We start from the raw sequence: 12,415 nt of genomic DNA on the forward strand, positions 1-12,415 counted from the left end.
GCCGGGGACCGGACAGGGGCCTTGGGGACGGGGGTCGGAGATGGGAGGCAACAGGGGATGAGGGGGCCTGGGATGGGGGAGCCAGGGATGGGGTGCCTGGGGACGGGGATCGGGGGTGGGGGGGGACCGGGAATGGGGGATAGAAGTTGGGGGATCTGGGAACGGGGGTCGTGGATAGAGGGGACCCGGGACGGGGCGCCTGGGAACAAGGATCGGGGGTGGGTGGGGGGCCGGGACGGGGCCCTGGGACGACGGAGCTTGGGGGCGGGGATCAGGGACGGAGGTGGAGGACTGGAGAACCGGGGTCTGGGAGCGAGAAGCCGGGGACAGGGGCCCCAGGCTCCTGCCCTCCTGGAAGTCATCCTTCTCTGAGAATAAGGATAAGATGAGGTGGCTGTGTGCGCCTGTCACTGCTCAGATTTTTGTCGATTTGCCTTTTCAGCACTGTATCCCCTTCTCCCTTTTTGTCTGAATCTTCACTTCCTGAAATTAAGATACTTTTCTGATGTGCGGTATAGCAAGAGGTTTTTTTTTTTTTTTTGTTTTTTTTTTAGTTTGCTTATTCGGAGCCATCACCACTGAAGTGACTTCATCATTACTCATATTTTTCTGATTTTGTTATGCATTTGACTGGAATCTTGGTCAGTACCTTAGCTTTTTATGTTTTAGAAGTTCCCCCCATTTTTGAAGCACAGAAATTTAGGGCTGAGAAGGTCTTCAGGCGTACTCTAACATGTAAGCCATTATTTTGAGGAATAAATTTATATGAAAACTTATAAGATGCAAATGAATGACTCAATCAGAACTTTGGAAAACAGGAGTATTTCATGTTATATATAACTTTTAAGACTGGTGGAAGTACTGCAGTTTTCTTAAAGGAGGTGTTAAATGAAGACATTTTACTAAAAATTAACTTCTTATTTTATCCTTGTAAACATCTTCACTTTTTAAGGGTTGAACCAGATACACAGGACTGCTTGAGTACCCAGGATGGCATTTCAAGTACTAGATTTCTTTACTTTTAATACCAGTACAAACATCGGCAACATGCTTGGTGCCTGTGATTTTTAATCTCGCAATGTAGTTCTGGCCTTCAGGGTGCCTGGTGCACCCTCCCGTCTCTTGCCTGCTTAAACAGGTTTCAGGTTAGCCTGTTCTTATGTTCAGTCCTCCTACTGCTTGGTCCCCAGGGGTTTTGGTGGTGGTCAGTGACTGGATCAGGGCTCTGGACAGGACAGAGGAGAAAAGCTCCTCGGCCTTACCTCTCTCTCTGCGTCTGCCTCCATCTCTTGACCTTCCTGCACATCCTCTCCTGGTCCTATATCTACCTCTTTGGTTGCTCCTCTGGATTTGCTTTGTCATCTTATCCCCTAGGTATGGTCATACCCAAAGAGTCAGTTGTGGCTCAGTCTTGCCATTGGTAGGGTTTCTGGATGCATCTCTGCAGAGCACTCGTGTGGGGTGGTGGGCGTGGGTGTGGTGTGCAGAGCAGTTGGATTGAATGGGTGGGTGTGGAGAGTCTAGGTAGGAACCTTGTGCTCGTGTAAGTGGTAAGCTTCCAGACCTGTGCTGTAGAGTTGAAACCCAAAGGAAAGGATACATGGGGGCCTTTGTGAAAGACAGGGTTGTGTGGTACCAAATGGCCGTGTATATTTGTGCAAACAGTGGGAGAAGTGGTGGGTGAGTGTTGGATGTAGAATAAAGGGGAAGGCCTTGCCAAGGATGTTCACAAGCCTTGAACAGGACTGGAGGATAATGCTCAGGTGGCAGAGATGAGCAGGTCAGGGGTGAGGGTGACCCAGGTTTTATGTGTGTTTGAGCTTGTGCAGGACTTAAGCAGTTAGGATAGAACATGGAAAGGGGGGTGACCTAGATCCTGTTTCTGTATTACCAGTGGGTAACAGGGGCCAAATTAAGTAACACGGTAGACTCTGTTTTCTTATTCTGGTAGCAGTGGAATAAAATAAATTCTAACCAGTTGTGCTGTTCATGGGGTTCTCAAGGCAAGAATACTGAAGTGGTTTGCCATTCCCTTCTCCACTGGACCATGTTTTGTCGGAACTCTCTGCCATGACCCATCTGTCTTGGGTGGCCCTACACAGCATGGCTCATAGTTTCATTGAGTTAGATAAGGCTGTGGCCCATATGATCATATTGGTTAGTTTCCTGTGATTGTGGTTTTCAGTCTGTCTGCCCTCTGATGGAGAAGGTTAAGAGGCTTATGGAAGCTTCCTGATAGGAGAGACTGACTGAGGGGGAAACTGGGGTCTTGTTCTGATGGGCGGGGCCATGCTCAGTCAATCTTTCATCCAATTTTCTGTTGATGGGCGGGGCTGTGTTCCATCCCTGTTGTTTGACCTGAGGCCAGACTATGGTGCAGGTAATGAAGAATAATGGGTGATATGATGAAGTCGCTCAGTCATGTCCGACTCTTCGCGACCCCATGGACTGTAGCCTACCAGGCTCCTCTGTCCATGGGGTTTTCCAGGCAATAGTACTGGAGTGGATTGCCATTTCCTTCTCCATGGGATGTTCCTGACCCAGGGATCGAACCCAGGTCTCCCACACTGTAGACAGACACTTTACCGTCTAAGCCACCTGAGAAGTCCGAAGGATAATAGTGATCTCCTTCAGAAGGTCCCTGCATGCACTGCTATACTCAGTGCCCCCAGCCCTGTAGCAGGCCATCACCGACCCACGCCTCCTCCAGAGACTCCTGGACGCTCATGGGCAAGTCTGGGTCAGTCTCTTGTGGGGTCACTGCTCCTTTCTCCTGAGTCCTGGTACACATAAGGTTCTGTTTGTGCCCACCAAGAGTTTGTTTCCCAGTCCTGTATAAGTTCTGATAGCTCTATGGTGGGGTTAATGGAGACCTCCTCCAAGAGGGCTTATGCCATACCCAGGTCTGCTGCACCCAGAGCCCTTGTTCCTGTGGCAGTCCACTGCTGACCTGTACCTCCACTACTGCTGCTGCTGCTGCTAAGTTGCTTCAGTTGTGTCCAACTCTGTGTGACCCCATAGATGGTAGCCCGCTAGGCTGTGCTTTCCCTGGGATTCTCCAGTCAAGAACACTGGAGTGGGTTGCCATTTCCTTCTCCAGTGCATGAAAGTGAAAAGTGAAAGTGAAGACACTCAGTCATGTCTGACTCCTAGAGACCCCATGGACTGCAGCCTACCAGGCTCCTCCATCCATAGGATTTTCCAGGCAAGAGCAATGGAGTGGGGTGCCATTGCCTTCTCCACCGTGCCTCCACAGGAGATGCTCAAACACAGTTCTTTCTCAGTCTCTGTGGGTCTCTGGGTCCTGGTGTGCACAAGGTTTGTTTGAGCCCTCTGAGCATCTCTGGCGGGTATAGGGTTTGATTCTAAACGCGACTTCTCCTCTCCTACCACTTTGCTGGGGCTTCTCCTTTGTTCTTGGACGTAGGGTATCTCCTCACAGTTGCTCGAGTGCTGCGCAGCCGCCGCTCCAGTGCCTACCATCTTGCTGGGGCTTCTCTGCCCTTCAGAAGTAGAAGATATTAAGAAGAGGTGGCAAGAATACACAGAAGAACTATACAAAAAAGATCTTCACGACCCAGATAATCATGATGGTATAATCACTAACCTAGAGCCAGACATCCTGGGACGTGAAGTCAAGTGGGCCTTAGGAAGCATCACTACGAACAAAGCTAGTGGAGGTGATGGAATTCTGGTTGAGCTGTTTCAAATCCTAAAAGAATGATGCTGTAAACGTGCTGCACTCAATATGCCAGCAAATTTGGAAAACTCAGCAGTGGCCATAGAACTGGAAAAAGTTAGTTTTCATTCCTATCCCAAAGAAAGGCAATGCGAAAAAATGCTCAAACTACTGCACAATTGCACTCATCTCACACGCTAGCAAAGTAATGCTCAAAATCCTCCAAACCAGGCTTCATCAGTACATGAACTGTGAACTTCCAGATGTTCAAACTGGATTTAGAAAAGGCAGAGGAACCAGAGATCAAATTGTCAACATCTGTTGGATCATCAAAAAACCAAAAGAGTACAGAAAAATGTCTACTTCTGCTTTATTGACTATGCCAAAGCCTTTGACTGTGTGGACCACAACAAACTCTGGAAAATTCTTAAAGAAGTAGGAATACCAGATCATCTGACCTGCCTCTTGAGAAATCTGTATGCATGTCAAGAAGCAACAGTTAGAACTGGACATGGAGCAACAGACTGGTTCCAAATAGGGAAAGGTGTACGTCAAGGCAGTATATTGTCACCCTGCTTATTTAACTTATATACAGAGCACATCATGAGAAATGCTGAGCTGGAAGAAGCACAAGCTGGAATTAAGATTTCTGGAGAAATATCAATAACCTCAGATATGCAAAGGACACCACCCTTATGGCAGAAAGTGAAGAAGAACTAAAGAGCCTCTTGATGAAAGTGAAAGTGGAGAGTGAAAAAGTTGGCTTAAAACAACATTCAGAAAACTAAGATCATGGCATCTGGTCCCATTACTTCATGGCAAATAGATGAGGAAACAGTGGGAACAGTGACAGACTTTATCTTGGGGGCTCCAAAATCACTGCAGATGGTGACTGCAACCATGAAATTAAAAGATGCTTGCTCCTTGGAAGAAAAGTTATGACTAACCTAGACTGCATATTAAAAAGCAGAGACATTACTTTGCCAACAAAGGTCTGTCTAGTCAAGGCTATGGTTTTTTCAGTAGTCATGTATGGATGTGAGATTTGGACTATAAAGAAAGCTGAGTGCCAAAGAATTGATGCTTTTGGACTGTGGTGTTGGAGAAGACTCTTGAGAGTCCCTTGGACTGCAAGGAGATCCAACCAGTCCATCCTAAAGGAGATCAGTCCTGAATATTCATTGGAAGGACTGATGCTGAAGCTGAAACTCCAATACTTTGGCCACCTGATGTGAAGCACTGACTCATTGGGAAAGACTGATGCTGGGTAAGATTGAAGTCAGGAGGAGAAGAGGACGACAGAGGATGAGGTGGTTGGATGGCATCACTGACTCAATGGACATGAGCCTGAGTGAACTCTGGGAGTTGGTGATGGGCAGGGAGGCCTGGCATGCTGCAGTCCAAGGGATCACAAAGAGTTGGACATGACTGAATGACTGAACTGAACTGAACCGAACCAGTTCTAAGGTCTCTGCTGTGTTAACGGTCTAGGGCATGGTGGTCCACAGATAGCTGTGGATCTGGTCCTGAAGCTCAAGGGCTAGAGTTCAGGGCTGGGGCCATGAGTTTGGGAACCACTTGATCAGGGCCTCTCTCCTTCTTCATCTTGGTAAGCTCACTGGGGACATGATTAATGTTTGCTGGGCAGTTGACTGTGTTCCACACACTGTTCTGCTGGTGACTTTGCCCATGTCATCTCATTTACTATGCAGGACAGCCAGCCTCATGAGAGAGTTGTGACTGGTCCATCCTGCAGAAGAGTAAAACTAAGATTCAGAGAGATGAAGGATCCAATCAGGATTCATACCCATGTGTATCTGATTCCAAAGTTCACGCCAGAAAGAACTGGTCAGGCTGTCAATTGGGAATAAATGAAAGTTAAATGTAAAGTTCTTTAAAACAAAGAGGAACTTAAACTAGTAAAGGTGATCTTTGAACTCAAGTTTAGAGCTCTCCCAGAAAACAACCAGAGGGTATAATTCTCTCCTGATGCAGCAGATGGGCTGTGACTTCTACTGAACTGGTGACCTTAGTGATGCCAACATGTGCCGTCAAGAATGGTCTCTTTTACGTAAGTGAACCTTTCATAGAGGTGGATTTCTTTTCCTCTTTATCCAGTGCTGCTCAGAACTTTTTAGATTTGAATTATTGGTGAGCATTCTAAATATTTCATGGTGTGCAAGAAACTGGTTTTAGTAGGTTATGTACTTAGGAGTGGGTACTTGTAGTACTTGGTCCTCAGTCTTTCCAGTTCCCCTGCCATCCTCCTCCTCCTTGTCTCTCTTGCTTCTCCTGGAAGCAAGGGGTCTGTGTGTTGTTGTTCCCTCCACCTCCTATCCCGTGAAGAGAGGGAAACTGCTCACTAGAGCTATGTGTCTTCCTGACTCTTTCTTCTCCAGCCAAATCTGCTTGAACCTCAAACCAGGATGTGGGAAGTATTGTTACCTTTCGTTTAGCTCATCAGAGACGTGCCTATCAACCCTTGAATCTTGAGAGACTCCTTGTGCTCTTGACAACTGAACAAAGGAAAAAGTATTGGGAGATCTAGATGCAGTTAATATTATAGTATTTGCTTCACAATTATTGTTTCATGGAAAATGAAAATGAGTATTGCTGAGGTTTTTAAAGAAGACTAGGGCTGACCTGACGGAGAAGGCAATGGCACCCCACTCCAGTACTCTTGCCTGGAAAATCCCAGGCTCCCAGGAGGAGCCTGGTAGGACACGAGGAGGAAGAGTTGGACACGACTGAGCAACTTCCCTTTCACTTTTCACTTTCATGCGCTGGAGAAGGAAATGGCAACCCACTCCAGTGTTCTTGCCTGGAGAATCCCAGGTACGGGGGAGCCTGGTGGGCTGCCGTCTATGGGGTCACACAGAGTTGGACATGACTGAATTGACTTAGCAGCAGCAGCAGCAGGGCTGACCTGAACAGAGACCCAAATGTTCAAGTTATTTTGTAATCATTCTGTTCTAAAAACAAAATACAATGACTGAAATGGGCAACTTTTAAGGTTTCATTGCCTCTGGAGATGGATATGACCAGCTTTGCTTGGTTGACTGACTTAAGGTCTCAAGGGAGAGGCCCAAGCAGAACCCCCAGATCTTGGTAGGCTCAGGAGGGAACACAGGTACACTGCTGGGTTCTCTCTGCTGCTTGGCTTCTCTTTGGGAGAATCACTGCCTGAGATAGGCCACTGATTACAATCTGCCAGAAGCATCCAGTGTCGGAGTCACACAGCCAGTCACGTCTGTTGTCACTAACAGGGTTCTACAGCGTGTGTTCTTCCTTTCAAGTCCTCCTTAAAACCTGGAGACATGGTCCTATGTTACAGACTTCTGCTTCCCTTCCTGCCATTCTTCTTTAAATGTACCTTAGCTAACTGAGTTGGACTACTAATCCTTGGCTTGTGCATAGCTCTCTTTTAGTCATCAATTAATTATTAATAGAATGAACAGCCATGAACCCATCATCCAACTGAAGCACTGGAACAGTGTTAACAGTCTCTTGGCCTTGGTGCTTTTCTTCCATGGCTTGTGTCCCTGTCTCTTTATTTGTAATTACTTAAGGAAAAACCAGGTGGCCCTGTGGTGAAGAACCCACCTGCTAATGCAGGAGAGGCAGGAGATGCTGGTTCAATCCCTAAAGGTGGGGAAGATCCCCTGGAGGAGGAAACGGCAAGCCACTCCAGTATTCTTGCCTAGAGAATCCCATGGACAGAGAAACCCATGGCCACAATCCACAGAGTCGCAAAGAGTCGGACATGACTGAGTGACTGATGCATGCACACAAGGAAGAGCCATTTAAATTTTTAAATAAAATTTTTGACTAAATTTTGTTCTCTGAAATATTCACTTCTCCAGAGCAACTTATTTCCTGATTAGAACACTTAACAAACATTATTTAAGCGAAACAGAATGAGGTAAAGTTTTGAATTTATAGAAGTAGGAACTATATTGCTTTTCATACATTTTCTTTTTTTCAGTTATCTGACTGGATCAAGATTGGAGATCTGACCTACCAGAACTGTCATCTTTTTGTAAACCTTCAATCAAAAGGCTTAAAAGGAGGAGGTATACCGTTGACTTTACTAGGAGTCAATTCCATTTTTAATTGCATAAAGATAATGTTTTAAAAATGAAATGAAAGTACATACCACTGGGATGCGATGAGGGCATGTCAGGGTCGGAGAAGCACACATGGGTGGAGTGAGCCTCCCCTGGGGTGAGCGGTCTGCTGGTTGGGTCCTGTGGGGCTTGGTGGGGGTGGGTTGTTGTACCAGAAAGATGCAGATTAATTAAGACTGAGGTTTTGTTGTCAGCACAGATTTCGTTTTTGCTTATAAACATGTGTTTTTTCTGTGCGTCTAGGAAATTACTTTCCCTCCCCCATTCTCCCTACACTTTGCTGTCCCCTGTCTGAAGGTGACCTGATGGCCTGTCCTGAAAGTCTCCAGTTTAGGAGAGACAGAGGGTATGGGAACCAGGCAGCCATTGGGATGCTGCCTGTGCCACATTTCAGAACAGTGAGAACAGTGGTTGATTTGAGAATATTAAGGCTGGCATGACAGGCACTTCCATCTCTGGCTTCTTTCTTAGCTGCAGAGACTTCTCTGGTGGTTTAGCAGTAAAGAATTTGCCTGCAATTCAGGAGACACAGGTTCAGTCCCTGGGTTGGGAAGATCCCCTGGAGAAGGAAATGGCAACCCACTCCAGTATTCTTGCCTGAAGAATCCCATGGACAGAGGAGCCTGGCGGGCTGCAGTCAATAGGGTTACAAAGAGTCAGACACGACTTAGTGACGAAAACCACCTCCAAAGCACCCATAAAATAGCGCCATTTATTTCATTTGCTTTGGAAAATAGCAGCACCCCATGCTCTTTATTTTTGAGTTAATAATCTTATGTGACATTTAGGATATTTTTTTAAAACCCAAATTTGTAATTTAATTAAGAAGCTTGAGATTTGATAAAATTGAGTCTACTCTACTTTGTACTGAAGCTGTGTAGTCAGGTAGGTTTTCATACCAGAGGGCTGCAGTGACGTGTATGAAGTCAGAATTGCACAGCTTTACTGTCTCTGACTGTGTGGATCACAATAAACTGTGGAAAATTCTGAAAGAGATGGGAATACCAGACCACCTGACCTGCCTCTTGAGAAACCTTTATGCGGGTCAGGAAGCAACAGTTAGAACTGGACATGGAACAACAGACTGGTTCCAAATAGGAAAAGGAGTATGTCAAGGCTGTATATTGTCACCCTGCTTATTTAACTTATATGCAGAGTACATCATGAGAAACGCTGGGCTGGAAGAAGCACAAGCTGGAATCAAGATTGCTGGGAGAAATATCAATAACCTCAGATATGCAGATGACACCACCCTTATGGCAGAAAGTGAAGAGGAACTAAAAAGCCTCTTGATGAAAGTGAAAGTGGAGAGTGAAAAAGTTGGCTTAAAGCTCAACGTTCAGAAAACAAAGATCATGGCATCTGGTCCCATCACTTCATGGGAAATAGATGGGGAAACAGTGGAAACAGTGTCAGACTTTATATTTGGGGGCTCCAAAATCACTGCAGATGGTTACTGCAGCCATGAAATTAAAAGACACTCCTTGGAAGAAAAGTTATGACCAATCTAGATAGCATATTGAAAAGCAGAGACATTACTTTGTCAACAAAGGTCCGTCTAGTCAAGGCTATGGTTTTTTCTGAGGTCATGTATGGATGTGAGAGTTGGACTGTGAAGAAAGCTGAGCGCTGAAGAATTGATGCTTTTCAACTGTGGTGTTGGAGAAGACTCTTGAGAGCCCCTTGGACTGCAAGGAGATCCAACCAGTCCATTCTGAAGGAGATCAGCCCTGGGATTTCTTTGGAAGGAATGATGCTAAAGCTGAAACTCCAGTACTCTGGCCACCTCATGCAAAGAGTTGACTCATTGGAAAAGATTCTGATGCTGGGAGGGATTGGGGGCAGGAGGAGAAGGGGACGACCGAGGATGAGATGGCTGGATGGCATCACTGACTCAATGGATGTGTCTGAGTGAACTCTGGGAGTTGGTGATGAACAGGGAGGCCTGGCGTGCTGTGATTCATGGGGTCGCAGAGAGTCGGACATGACTGATCAACTGAACTGACTGACTGACTGACTGACTGTCTCTAAGAACCAAATGGTATTCATCATTTGTAAAGGCTATTAATGACTTAATAACAATCATGTTAAATGTGTTCTGTCTTTTAGGTCGATTTGGTCAAACAACGCCACCGCTTGTGGACTTCCTCAAGGACATCTTGAGACGGTACCCAGAAGGAGGGCAGATTCTGAAGGTAGGGCAGGGTTGCATGCATGTGCACCTCCATGCTGGTAACCATGAGATGAGAGAGATTACCAGGAAGTCCTGTTCATGTTTTCATTTTAAAGCTTTGTCTAGATTTCAATGGCTGTATCTGTTTCCCTCTGCACCTGCCGTGCGTATGCTGAACAGGACGGCTTGAGATGCAGTTGGCATGAATGTGTGAGGGTTCAGAGGCAAAGGGGCCCCTGTGTGCGGGAGTCAAGCAGTGTCACTCTACAAATGCTTTTTTGGGGCAATTTTTATATAATTACATATTGTAATTTTGTGAATTTATGTAAAACATTGTGCAGGAGCATCGCAAACCAACCAGCTGACCAAATTAAATAATACTAAACCCACATTCAGGGGCCATGAACCCATGCCTGCTTGACTCCTGGATTTAGAAGTTTGCTTTTTGGGTGAGTGTATTTAAAAGGATAATTTTTTCAGTTCAGTATTTGTATTTACGATATATCCTTTAGTTTGAATACACTCATTAAACAAACAAACTAAACAAGCAAACCTACAAAGACCTGCTCGTGATCCAGATAGTGGGTTTCCTTTACTTATGTGTAAATGCTTTTTGCATATTCGAGGTGAATACAAGGTGGGCAGTAGATTACTGTTTTATTAAATATTACTCTTTCTGGTGTATTTCTAGGAATTAATTCAGAATGCAGAGGATGCTGGGGCCACAGAAGTTAAGTTCTTGTATGATGAGACTCAGTATGGAACACAGACTCTTTGGTCGAAAGATATGGCACAATATCAGGGTAAGGGTCAGTCATTAGTCAGGGACACGTTTTATTCTGTGTACTAACAGGTGACTTTTCGTGGTTTACAGTACAGTGTTCAGTGCACGGTCGCATTACCACCTCTCCTTCACTTCTCTGCATATTTAACTCCACTTCTTCAGAGGTTTTCTCTGCTTTTCATGGGCAAGTGTCTGCTAGTTGGTATTTTTACAGAACAGAAAAGAATAAAAATCCTAAAACTCAGAGGAACAAACAATGTAAATACGTAAACCTCTTATTCTATTCAGTAAACTTGTGAGCCTTTTATATTGTTAGCAAGACAGAATGGCACCCTTTCCAAAGAGAACAGTCCTCTGCATTTGGAAAGAAGTTAGAAGCTGTGGTTTTGTATCTTACTTTCTGCTGTGAGAGGTGCCCTTGGAGTATTTTGAAGGGAGGTGGGAAGAAAGACTAAAGGAAAGGGTAGAGTAAGGAGAATGAAAGGAAAGACAGTAGGAACCGTAACTAACACAAGGACTCCCGAAGCCCTGCGCTGTGAAGTGCTGTGTTGAAAAGGGAATTCATCACTTGCAGAGCAGCTTTAAAGTCTACAGAATGATTGTGAATGACTGTGGTGGAAAGTCATTGAGAAAAGGGAAACTCAAGTCAGACTTTCATGACACATTTTTTTACAGAGGTGTAAATCACATATTCTTTAAAAGATGTTTTATGATTTAGGAGGATAATCAACATTATTGTTAAGTATTTAAATACTAAATATTTAGCATTTATGATAGCTCATATGTTTATCCTTGTGATATGGAAGTTGTATTGTTTTTTTATTCCATAAGGAGATGAGATGTAACATGTCAAGAGGTTTTCACTCTAGTCCTGACTCCTGCCACCTTCGCTGATCTCGGGCAAGCTCAGTTTTACAGTGAGAGGATGAAACCAGTAGGTTTCCTGGCCCTGAGAGTCTGTGGTATAAGCATTGTTGAAAGACACTCGGTGTAAATGTGACAGACTTCTGTCTAAGTCCTGATCCTGCTTGGGGCTGCCCGTGCTCCATGTCCACGGGTGCTGGTACCCAGTGTCAGCTCTGCCCCTCAAGTTCCTCCCTGGGCCTGAGTGGAGCTTGAGCCCAGCGGCATGTCAGCCTGCTCGTCCATGGACTGGCGAGGACACGGCCACCCCCAGTTACTCTTGAGGGTCCCAGGAGCTCGCGTGTGTCGCCATGCTCTCTGTCTGGCATCATTCTGCTGGTTGGAGTGTCCTGTAGAGCTGTAAATGGGAAGAGATCCTAGAAGTGTTTTGCTTCTCGGCTCTCTCATGTCTAGTTTTTGCTTCCAGCCCTGACTTCACTTCAGTTTTTAAAAAATATGTGAAATGGTTATTTAGCTGTGTGAGTGATGTCACATTATACAGATTTTTAAAACTTGGACGTCCAGAAGGAGCTGGACATGATTTTGATCTCTTTGAAAGTGAAAGTTGCTCAGTTGTGTCTGAGTCTTTGTGACCCCATGGACTATAGTGTTAGTCACTCAGTTCATGTCTGACTCTTTTCGACCCCATGGATTGTAGCCTACCAGGCTCCTTGGTCCATGGGATTTTCCAGGCAAGCGTACTGAAGTGGGTTGCCATTTCCTTCTCCAGGGGATCTTCCTGAGCCAGG

The 12,415-nt window shown here is 45.5% G+C and overlaps 1 protein-coding gene across 3 annotated transcripts in view; it reads left to right on the forward strand.

The window, feature by feature from the left end:
• Positions 1-12,415, forward strand: part of SACS (sacsin molecular chaperone) — an 81,371-nt gene that overhangs the window by 40,162 nt on the left and 28,794 nt on the right. For all 3 annotated transcript variants that reach the window (XM_060394094.1, XM_060394096.1, XM_060394095.1), the window contains 3 exons: positions 7,665-7,752; positions 9,916-10,001; positions 10,671-10,782. In XM_060394094.1, coding sequence (XP_060250077.1) covers positions 7,665-7,752; positions 9,916-10,001; positions 10,671-10,782 — 286 coding nt within the window. The remainder of the gene's footprint in view (positions 1-7,664; positions 7,753-9,915; positions 10,002-10,670; positions 10,783-12,415) is intronic.

The sequence above is a fragment of the Ovis aries genome, chromosome 10, assembly GCF_016772045.2.
Source record: "Ovis aries strain OAR_USU_Benz2616 breed Rambouillet chromosome 10, ARS-UI_Ramb_v3.0, whole genome shotgun sequence".
NCBI classification, from domain to species: domain Eukaryota; kingdom Metazoa; phylum Chordata; class Mammalia; order Artiodactyla; family Bovidae; genus Ovis; species Ovis aries.